The sequence below is a fragment of the Pollicipes pollicipes genome, unplaced genomic scaffold (genome assembly GCF_011947565.3).
Source record: "Pollicipes pollicipes isolate AB1234 unplaced genomic scaffold, Ppol_2.1 Scaffold_7231;HRSCAF=8579_pilon_pilon_pilon, whole genome shotgun sequence".
Classification (NCBI taxonomy): Eukaryota; Metazoa; Arthropoda; class Thecostraca; order Pollicipedomorpha; family Pollicipedidae; genus Pollicipes; species Pollicipes pollicipes.
Genome location: NW_023597034.1, coordinates 42,172,075 through 42,183,284, shown reverse-complemented (window position 1 = coordinate 42,183,284; position 11,210 = coordinate 42,172,075). Strand labels below are relative to the sequence as shown.

Sequence of the window (11,210 nt, the reverse complement as noted above, 5' to 3'; positions counted from 1 at the left end):
TACCAAGCAACAAATACGGTTATCACAAAACCTCAAATTATGTGAGAGTTAGCGCAAGCAACGGCCATAACAGTTACGGCCATCGACATGTAATAACACCATTATGCCGTCAGTAGAGATTTAGGTGAGCAACTAGTGGCATAACCAATTAATGGCTCTGTCATAAACACCATTACTTCCCGTAAAAGAAAGTCATCGGAGCTGGTGCACGGTAGGCCGCGCTGTCGCATGCTGCAGCGTCTTATGGTGGTCCATCACACCATGATCAGCGGTCACGGTTCAGTCGTGAGCTGGCTATCTGTCTACTCCCTCCCCCTTTCCCAACACACACGAGGCAATCATCCACCGCGCGCCCTTGTCTGAGGGACATGCTTCTTGGGCGGATTTCCTGGGGTCACATACCACGGCCCGTCGCAACTCAAACCCTCAAGGGATACCCTCAGAACACCTGCGGAAACCGATCCGGAACCTCCCCTCAAAGCGATCCGTCGGAATCCTCCAAGGGGATCCCACCCACAGTGCGTGTCGGTGCCCGCGACCTACAGGACCCCTTCCGAGAGGTCCCAGCCCCAGCTTCCTCTGACCCCTTCCAAGAGGTCCAGCCCCATGGGTATCTGACCCCTTCCAAAGGGTCCCAGCGCCGGCGGCCGTGTCAGCTCGCCTGCGACCCTGCAGTGGATCACTCTCGCGCTGCGCGGCGCGCGGAGAAAGTGGCGGACGAAGCGCCCGTGGCGGAGCTGGGCCGCCCGGCCGGGCAGCCGTGCGGCAGACGGTGGTGCAGGCGGGTGTCGCGCGCGCCGCCGGCCCTCCAGCGCTGACCGCGCGATGCTAGCAGCGCCCGCGGCAGCTCCAGAGTGGGACGTGGCCAGGGGATGAGGAGCATCGCAGACGCCGCCGGTGACATGTGAGTGCTAACCGAGTGGGGACCGTTTGCCGGCCGCAGACCATCGGCGAGCTGCTTGAGCCGGTGTACAGCTGCGCAGAAATGTGCGCAGAGGGACTTCGAAAGAACAGGTTATTGTGTGTGGCACGCTACCAAACTACAGAACAGAGCTTTCTAATGTTATGACTGAAGTCATCATCGAATAGGCTTAAGTTAATCCTTTGTGGGATTTTGATCGAATCTTGGTCAAGGAAAGTCATAATGCTTAGTCCCAGAGTTTCTGCTAAAGCGTGCTCCGGAGACCCGGACACCAGAAAAGTTACTCTGGTTTAAAGCTAAGTTCGTTCATGCGTCTACCTGACACTCACAGGTCATTTACGAATATCTCGTGGCACGCAAAACGATTAAACGACTGTCATTTGCCGGCTGCTTCTTGACCGACTGCGAGCCGCGGAGATGGTCATTGAAAACTGGCGCCGCGAGGAAGCTGGTAAAGGACGGTGGTCGAGCTAAAACACGTGTCTGTAGGCTACAACACTTGACGTTCTGTTGTTCCATCCCTCTCTTCCCTCGGTGCAGACAGGCGCATTTTATGTAGATGCCGCGTCACTGTCGACGGCATTAGTAATGCGGAGATCTAGGAATGCTGCTATGCGCCAACCGTCCATCACACGTGATGAGGCCGGGAAGAGACCGTGTGTGATACAACACGATGGCTGGCTGTCGATCCATGCTCCAAACCTGTGACGGCCGATGCCCGTGACGTCACCTGGCAGGAATGGCATGCGCGGCTGCAGTTTATGACAGTGAGACGGCCCTCCTGCACCCTTAAGCTGGTATAATCCAGTTTTGTTATCGTGGAAGGACTGCCAGTGTGTGTGCCTGCCCCATTAGAATGGCATGCGCTGCAGGGATCAGGCGTGATGCAAATTGGCGCTGCGCCGCTTTTTGCGTTTCGTAACAAGCAGTCACAGAGCGTACTACCGTTCGGATTTTTCATTGGAGTCTTACCAGCACTACCTCACCGCGCGAGATGGCCAAGTGTTACACAGCCTCGTGCGTGGCTTGGTTGCGCGCACGCCTCGCACGATATCGACAGCACGTCTGTCGGCCTTTTTCTCGTGAGCCGGGGTCCTGCGTTGCGTTACCAGACCGATGGCCTCTGACGTAACGCGCTCCGCGTGCGACCGGCGCGCGGAGACGAGCCGCAGAAACCGCCCGCTCGCGGCTCGTCAGGGGCCTCGGCGCACGCCGACCGGGGTAGGTGTCACCCCGCGGGTCGGGCGGCGTCACGCGTCACGCCGCGCGTCACGGGAGTCCGCCGCGCCACGCAGGCCGCCGGGCCGCCCGGTCGTGATCACGCGGGAACCGCCGGCGCCCCCGCGGCGGGGCGCCGGGCGGGAGGCGCGTGGAGCCGGCAATCGTGCACTGTGGATCTCGGAGAGGTGCCCGCTGGTGCGGTCGCTGGCGTGCAGCGGCGATCATGAGCTGTAGCCATGTGGTCACGAGATACGTCGCGAAGTACCAGCAGTACCTCGAAGACAATACGATGTGACAATGCAGACAACTGCCCGGCGTGCGACCACATTTCCATGCGGTCCCACAGGCCAGTCGTAATGTAGCCCACTCGCCACAACAAGGCTGAGAGAATCATCCGTGCACAGCGTTTACGGATTCACGGACGCGGCCGGGGACGTCTGACCCCCGCGCCCTTTAGCACGGCCTCGTCGCTGAGGCGTCCGATGCCAGTCCGCACGAGTCGCACTTACCTCACGTGAAGAGCCAAACGTAAAACCACACTAACGCCAGAATGTGACGGGCGCGTGATTTCCCTGAACCCTTCTCCCGCGGTCCGTGGTAGACTACATCCGTCCTGATAGCCACAGCCATACGGCCATGCAAGGAGTCATGCAGGGGCCCCATCGCCCGTTCCCAGCCGTCGTGCGACCTCTGGCGCAGTGCAGCGAGACGCGCCGGGAACGCCGCACCGATCCGTCTAGGGAGAGGGGCTCTCCCCAAAGGCTCTGCCGCGGCTCGCATCAATCACGCCGAGCACGCCAACTGGTTCAAGGCCGCTCTGCCGCCACGATCGTGCTTCGACATGACGTGACTGACCGCGTGCCACGTGACCGGCCGGGACGGGACGCGTGCGGCACGAGGGGCCTAGGTCACGTCTGAACCCGGCCGTCCCGGCGGGAGACAATGGAGCACGCGTAGGTGTGTGTGTGTGGGAGGGGGAGGGGGAGCGGTGTAGTGGACCGTGACTGGACGGACCTGAGGCCCGTGGGCGAGAGCCCTGCGCTGCCTCCAGGCTTACGAAGCGGCGCCGCGACTGCTAGCGCAGCTTGAAGTGGCCTGCAGACACAAGCGCCGCCCGTAGTGCTGTAGCCACCGGCGACGACTTCCCGCCAACAGCGCAGTTTCGCCACAGCCGTATTGGTTACGGTAAGCTGCATTGTGCGCACAGAAAGTTTGTGGGAGAGGGATAGTGACCTGATTAGCTTAACAGAGCACGCATCGTCGCAAGCTGTCATGCAGGTTATTGCCAGGCAAGGATGAAACACTTACGCCCCGCGCCGCGTTTGAACCCGACCCCCGACTCAGCAGACAGCCGCTAAGCGGACGACTAAGCGGCTTACCGGCTGAGTTACACCGACCCTAAACCACAGCTGTAAGCAGCACCGACATCGGGCCCCGTATCGTCCTCCCCCTTCCCCACCCACCCACCTCCACCCCCAGGCCCCGGGCACGTGGCGTTTTTTTCGTGCAGCCAAGTAGTAAAATGAGGCCCTCCGGCATAAACTGATTAGCCAATGACCAGTTGACACAGTTCCATAGACGTGAACAAACCACGCATGCAGTGGTTACAACGGTGTATTGTGGGATACAGCAGTATCGTATGTAAAATATGCACGGTACGCATGACATTAAATGGTGTTACGTCAGTCCATAAAAGAAGTATGCAACAGCATAAAACATGGCCGAAGCGCCGAACGATGGGAACCGACATCCTGTATACCTTCCAGTGAGCGGAACAAGTCGGCAGACAGCACGCATCATTTCAGCACCGCCGCAAGGCGCTCCGGACTGTCAGACAGCTCTGGGGAGCGGCCAATAGCTCACAGTATTCAACGCATTCAGATTTCATATGCTTACGACGGCCGCTTGGTCAGCTCTGGTGTTGATGATCAGGCTGTCAGTAGCGGTCACGGGCAGTCGGTCCGTTCGCAGCACGCTGTTCAAACGGTTTGATCGTAGACACATCTGACGGGATGTCGACCCGACCCGTGACGTGACGTGGCGAGACGTGACGTGATGTCGACCACCACCGTGACCCGGCCAAGCTCGCGCTGAGGCAGGGCCCTCCGCCGGACCGTAGACCGACCTCCCCCTAGTCGTCCCGCTCCTCGTCATCCCGCAGCATGTCGTGCGTCAGCTGGGTGCGGCGAATGATCAGCTGGTAGTCCTCGCCGATCCAGGGCACGCCGGGGCCGACCCGCCGCGTGTTCTCGCGCGGCGCTTTCTCCAGAAGGTCCACCAGGTCCTCCAGTAGGGACTCGAACTGAGCGAGGCAGAATGCGTCCAGCGCCTCGGGCGATTCGTCGAAACGGCGGCCGCTCGCCAGCCCCTGCGCCACGAACACGTTTTGCATGGCGGCCGACAGGGCGCGCAGGAAGATCTTGTGGTAGTACCTGCCGACAGGGAACCGGTGAATGCCCAGGTCGGGCCTGTCAGCGTGCTCCGCAGTTGCTTTGCCACGGACTGCACTCGAGACTCGTGCCCGACGCGTTGTTCGCCACCATTTGCGTTTATTTACGTCCGCGTAAGCTACGAAGAAGGATCACCAATATAACACATTTGTAGTATCTACGGCAATCCAAACGCAAGTCTCGCGAAATACATGAGGAGCATCAGGGCTTTGAGTGCACGTTCATTTCAAGTGATCATCCTCCACACCACACAGCAAACATGGGAACAGGGGCAGGGTGAACAACTACTGCGATGCCCCGTTGGTTCGGCTGACTCAGGACAGCCGGTTCGTGTGACAGCCGGGCGCAGCCGCGCCGCAGCCGGCCGGCCAGCTGTCCCAGCCTTCTGCGCGTGTCACGACAGCCTCGAGAGCTGGAGATCACGCCGGCGCCGCTCCCACGGCGTCAGCTCGCCCGAAGAAAGCGTAGTAAACGGAGAGCCGCGTGGGCCGCCATAAATCACGTAGAAACGCTGGCGGCAGGCCGCCGGCGCGGCAGCGTTCGCAATGGCCCCGGTCACGCGCGTCGTTCCGGCTGGGCAGAACGCGGCTCGTTCCGACGCGCTTCGGGGAGACCCACTGTGGTAGGAGCTGGTTGCAATAACGTTCATGGTGGGATGATGACTTGTAACGCGCGAAACGAGGCGTGGCCTCGTGTGTGAGTGTTTGGTGTAGTGAAAAGGGAACGTCATAACATTGTGACTGTTAGCCGAATACTTCAACGTAAATTTGGCTGCCAGAACAGCATTTGACAATGAATAATACATAAATCACGGTGAGTACAGAGCTCCGTATGCGGGCGCATCTGCATTCAGAACGTGTTGCATCATTTGGCTTCCCAGCCAACATTTTGCCGCCTGCATCGCCACAAAATCAGCCCGATAACGTTCCTGAACCGGGTGGAACAAGCGGGCTCTCCCAGCTGACCTCAGTGGTTTGCATTTCAGCTGAGCTGCGGATGTCTGCCGCTGCTCTGCACGCGACTTACCTGAGCCGCGGGTGGCTGTCGCAGTTCAGGCGGGTTTCGATGGGCCGAGCGGCGTCCCGCACCGCCCGGTGCGTCTCCTCCACGTGGCGCACCGCATCGCGGCAGCCGTCCGCATCCAGCGCGTGCACGCTGGACATGATGAGGCGGCGGCCGGTCGGTGCGCCGTGGCGCAGGAAGAAGCTGCTCTTCTCCCGGCGGCCAAAGGCCAGGCCGTGTTCGCTGCCGTCCGGTGACACGTACTGCGCGTGCTCGAAGCTCATGTCGGAGAACAAGCGGCTCAGCTCGTCGTCCGGGCGGATCGGCGTCATGCAGTGCAACCCGTCTTTCGTCCACGTCTTCGCCTCTTCGATGGTCATGCCGTCGATGTAGTAGATGCGCTTCATGGCCCCTCCGTCCTTGCTTCCGCCAGCCTTGCCAGTGCGAGCGGTGCGGCGTTTGGCGTTCTCGAGCACGTCCTGGCCAGCGCGGAGGGCCATAAACGGTCCTAACGACGCGCTGACGACCACGTCGTGCACGTACCGCTTCCCGTCCATGACGAGAGAGACGGCAGCGAGCCGGTGCCGGTCCCACCGGCAGCGCACGGGCCGCGTCGCCGCCGCCAGCAGGGCAGGCCGAGCAGCCACCGGCGCGCTCCCCATCAGAACGTCGATCGCCTCCCGCAGCGCCTCGAGGCGGCTGACGTCTTGCGGCTGCTCGCAGAAGTCAAACGCACACCAGCTGTCGGCGATCTCCCCGAAGCGCGTGCGGGTCATGCAGCGGCGCAGCCGCGCGGGGTTCGCCCGGCCCCGGCTGGCGGGGCCGTCTCCGCCGTTCGCTCCGCGCTTCGTCGGCTCCGGCGAGCCACGCTGCGGGCCCGAGCCTGCAGCGGGGGCAGACTGGTCTGGGTCCTCAGTTGCGTTTCCCTGCGCTAGGTCCTCGTTGGTACAGTCTTCGCGCGGTCGGCTTGGCTGATCGGTGGACAGGGACCTCTCCGGATCCCCAGTGTCCGCCGTCTCATGTGGTTCCTCGGCGACTGGTGGCGTGACTGGTGTGCGGCTGCAGCGGCGCCCTCGTGGCGCGCGGTCCCAGCGCTTGTGGACGCTATGGCGAGACGCCAGATACACCATCTGCAGGATGAAGAGACGCATTTCACCCTCGCTGATCTTCCTGCAGGGTTGGTCGCGGCGTTTGCCACCTCTGAGGTACCGGTTGCAAGCCTCGCACAGGGTCCGGAGGAGCTTCTGCGTAATGTAAACCGATGTGAACATCTCATACGGCGTCTGCCCGCTCGTGCGTAGCGCTTTACTCAGAAGTTCCTCGTGCAAACTCATGTGAGTCACCGGGTCACGACGTGTCACGTCAAAGAAGCATTTCGGTGATGCGATTTGTTTCAGATGGTGCTTGCACACTCGCAAAGAACATTTCTCAGGCGTTATCTCAGCGAGTTGCCTCTCTGACGCCGATTCTGTCCCATCTGTCCGGGATGTCTTTGCTCCTGTGACGTTCTCGTGCTTTCCCGGCGTGCAAAAGAACCTGGAATGAACGGATGGATTCTGATTTAAGCCTAGCACAATCATGTAATCCTGCAGATGCTCGATCCGTTCTTCTCTTGCTTTTCGAGCTTCCCAAACGGTAGCCATGACGCTGTTCTTGCAGACATGGCCAATGGCGTTGTCTTGGTGCTCAAGAAATGCAAAGAAGCGCCCTTTTTTCAACATCTCATCTAACAAGGAACGCAGACGATGAGTGTGCTCCTGCTGAATTTGAAACATGCACATGCAATTTATGTACTGGCCTGGCTGGTTGATCAGTTGTCTGCAGAGAAAGCGGGCTTGCCTGGTGCGCTTTATCTGCTGCCTTTGAATGATGGAATTCAGTCCAAAATAATGTGTTGTGTCTTCCTCGGAGTATTCATTTGGACTGTCCTCAGAAGGCCACAGACTTCCGCCCTCGGCAGTCGCGGCCGCTACATTGCTTTGCAAGTCCTCATCCTTGCTGACTTCAGGGGTTTCAGGGATGGCAGGGACACCTTCAGAGCAGAGATCCACAGCCATGAAGACGTCGCCTGACGTTGCCCGAACAGTTGCGAAATCCTTGACTGAAGCGGATGTGAGCTCCGTCCGGCTCGCTCCGAAACTGTCCTCGCCGGTCTCCGCTCCTGTCAGCCAAGCGTCGCCCCCGGAGTTCTGAGTGGAATAATCGGTGGTCAAATTTATTGCATATCGGTAGCACCGTACGTATGTCCGTTCTTCGAGCAAGGTCTGGTGACCGATAATTGCTAACGAGCGCTGACCTGACATTTCCATTTTAGCCTGTTCAAGGTACTGGGACAGTGCGTCATGGTTACCGGCCATGCATGCTTCTACAAGGGTTTTGATGGTGTCGGCTGTCTCATCGACATCTATCGCAGGCGGACGTTCCGCGTCATCTCTGGCCTGGCTAGCTGCGGCTTCCATTTTGTCGCTTTCTCCTGTTTTCATATTTTGCGGTTCACTTTTTACACCAGCCGCGTCCTTGCTAGTGCCTCCGGTGGACGGCCGGCTGGAAGGTGGGATCAGTCTTTTTCCCTGAACGTCTTTTGTCGTGTCTCCGGCTGTGCACTCCGCGTGCCCTGGCCGTGCTTCATGACCTGACATTTGTTCCGGAACAGTTTTCCGTCCGTCATCGCGCAAGTTGGATGGCGCTTCCGCCTCAGAGCTATTTTCCTCTTCAGGAATGATGAGCGGCCGAATGCGCTCGCCCGGTGATCTCACTTCATCTTGCGACTCTCTTCCAACGTGCCCTTGTCCCTTTGATGGGCTGAAAGACTTCGAGAACGCTGATCCCGAGTCATCGAGGTCGCTTGCTTCGGAAAAATCCCCAGATGATGATCTTCGTCTGGAATCTTTTGATACCGAAGATGCGCTACCTCTGAGGGTGGAGCTGTCAGAAAGAACATCTTCATCTTGATGGGGAGCGTCCTCATGTTCCGGGCGTCGCTGTGGCATGGCCTCCTGCTCGTGCCGCCCCTCGCTGACATAGTCCGCGGCGGTGCTGTCGCCCTGCCCTTTGGTCTGACTCAGACCAACGCCATTCATGTCCGAGTCAGTCGTCAAGACGCCCAAGTCTGAAGAGGCCTTTGAGTCATGCGGGTGCTGCCGGTCGGGCGGCGTCTCCGCCTCGGGCGGGGGCTCTGAGTCGGCCCCGGTGGCGTCCGAGTCCGATCCACGCGCCTCATCGCTGCCCGCCGGCCGTTCGTGTCCGCTGGGCGACGTCAGGCCCGAGTGGGAGGAGGGCGGCGTGTCCGAGCTGGCCGCCGCCGACCTGTCGCCTTGCGAGCCGCCCTCCGCCGCCGGACAGCCGCTGTCCAGGGACGATACGCGCGACAGTGAAGAGCTCGTCAGATACTGCTGTAGCGTGGTCGCCAGCGCCCGCTCATCTTCCGGCGGCGTCGGGCTGCGGGCCGGCGAGTTGGTGGTGGGGCCTTTCGAGACGTGCCACTCTGCTTTGCCCGCGGCCGCCAGAGCCTTCACGTCCGAGTCGTCCCGTACTATGGCGCTGGACTCGGAGCTGGTGCCTTCTTGCTGGGCGTGACTTGCCGCCGAACTCTTGGGCGCTGCCGTTGAGGGGTTTGTTGCACCTGTGCGGCTGGGGACTATGTCTCTCAGGGAAACGTAAACGTTGTTCCCCCGCACAGCATCGTCCAGAGGCGAATTTTCTCTCACTGGCTGGTCGGTAGTTGTGGACCTCCGCAGCGCCGACCTGTGAGCTCGTGCACGATCTCGAACAACGTCTCCCAGGGATTTGCGCAGCTTCCATGCGCAACACACAGCTGTCACGTTGAGGTCACTGACTTCGTACAACCCTTGGAGAAATTTATTCAGTAAAGTACCCGGCTCGCTTCGTCTCCCATAATCGGTGAGCATTTCGTGCTGGGTCCGTGACTTCGGTATATCTAGGTATGCCTCTTCAGAACTTGGGTCATTGTACTTCAGCAACGACTCCCAGTCGACATCGGCGTGCTTTCCAGCGACAACGTCGTCCATCATACCGAACAGGCCTTGAATCCGCTTCTTTTTCGTTTCTCCTTTTGCAAACTTCTTAGACGTCCTTTCCAGGGTGTGAAGGTTCAACATATTGAGTTCAGGATAGACGTCCGCTGCAGTGGCTCGAAGTCCGCCGTCACAGCGGCACGATCCGCTGGCACGAAGCTTGCCATCCCTGTCCAGCGCCAGCAGGCCTGCGTCTTTGAGATCGTCTACCATCTCTCTGATGTCGAAGTAGTCGTTGCTGGTCCAGACCATCCAGGAAAAAACATGCACAGACTGTACGCGGCGCAGGTCGATCAGGACGCTGAAGAGCGCCTCGTACTCGGCTGGCTTGAGCACTCTGTCGCTGGTACGCTCAACGGTGACGAGGGTGTTTGTGGCGGGAGGCTGTTTGTCCGCAGGTTCCGCCGTCCGCCCGCCCTCGTGCTCCCAAATTCGGAAAACCACCTGCTCCGGTTCGACGGTGCTCGACTGCTCGTATATGAGCCGCATCCGCCCGGTGATGGCGGCTCGCGCCAGACCCAAACCCGGACGACAGATCCTGCAGTTCCGGGTCTTTATGTGGTGCATTCTCTCAAACGAGTCGAAGTCGAGCGCAGCGACTGGAAACGCAACTGCTTGGTCAGATACGGGGCATACGCAGTCGGTGCCATCCACACAACGAAAAATGGACTTTCCACCATCCTCCTCTGTGAAGTCTGTTTGGCTAGCTTCCACGTGATTGTACCGAATGGTGCAGTTGTTGGAACAATCCGCGGGATACACTAAGTGCAAGGTGAACGTGTCGGATGAGCGCAAGAGCAAGTCATTGCGATGACCCGATTGGGTCGAATGACCTGACCCGCTCGCGGACGGCTCTGCGTCGGCCGGCCTCTGACCTGACCTGCCGCCCCCAGCTGCAGCTAGTTTTGCCTTTCTCTTGCTTTTCGCTCGACTCCGCGTGGTTCTATGGACTATGGGCGGGAACGTCCACCGCTGGCCTCCAGGAACCTGTTTGGATCTGGGATGGCCGTCCCCATGGCATTGGGGAAAGCCACTCCCACTCCACTCCTCTGGAGTGGGAGTGGCGCTCGGATGAGGCTCACTGAGGCTGAGCTTCGCGACGGTGGTCTCCGATCCCGTCTCTCGCGAGCGCTGCGCCTCGACGCTGACGTCTTCCACTGAAGGTGTTACGATGGCGCTTCCCGACCGCCTGGGAGAACCAGGAGGGTCAGATGGAACGGGCAGGCTCATAAGCTTCTGAAGCATGGCCCCCATGTCTTGCGTGATGGAATGGCCGGCCTCAGGTCCAGCTGGAGGCGCCAACGCACCGAGCATGGAGGGTGCAGGTCCGATCACATCGGTTCCTGCAGCCGCCTTTCCAGATTCAGTGTCGATGAGATCTGAAGAGCAAGCCCCGATGAGCTCCGTTGACGCAGCTCCGAAGCCTCCAGCAGACACAGGTGTGGCAACATAGGCACGCTCAGCTTCAAGGACAACAGCGGCCATATGCGCAGCGACGTCGCCAGGAGGCGTTCCAGTGACCCCAATGTAAGCGTTTGCAGAGGTTTTGGTATTGAGGTTTTAGTGATCTCAGTGGATGTA

The 11,210-nt window shown here is 59.8% G+C and overlaps 2 protein-coding genes across 2 annotated transcripts; both read right to left on the bottom strand.

Moving 5' to 3' along the window:
* Window positions 1-3,747: 3,747 nt before the first annotated feature.
* On the bottom strand, window positions 3,748-6,181 carry LOC119109506 (uncharacterized). Its single transcript, XM_037233140.1, has 2 exons — window positions 5,620-6,181; window positions 3,748-4,575 (listed from the first exon to the last, which is right to left on the bottom strand). Exons 1-2 carry the CDS (start codon window positions 6,150-6,152, stop codon window positions 4,275-4,277), a joined length of 834 nt encoding a protein of 277 aa, XP_037089035.1. The 5' UTR covers window positions 6,153-6,181; the 3' UTR covers window positions 3,748-4,274.
* On the bottom strand, window positions 6,171-10,947 carry LOC119110144 (uncharacterized; the record flags this gene model as incomplete). Its single annotated transcript, XM_037233880.1, has 1 exon — window positions 6,171-10,947. A coding segment is annotated over exon 1 (4,773 nt), but the record flags the coding sequence as incomplete, so codon positions are not given.
* Window positions 10,948-11,210: the final 263 nt, after the last annotated feature.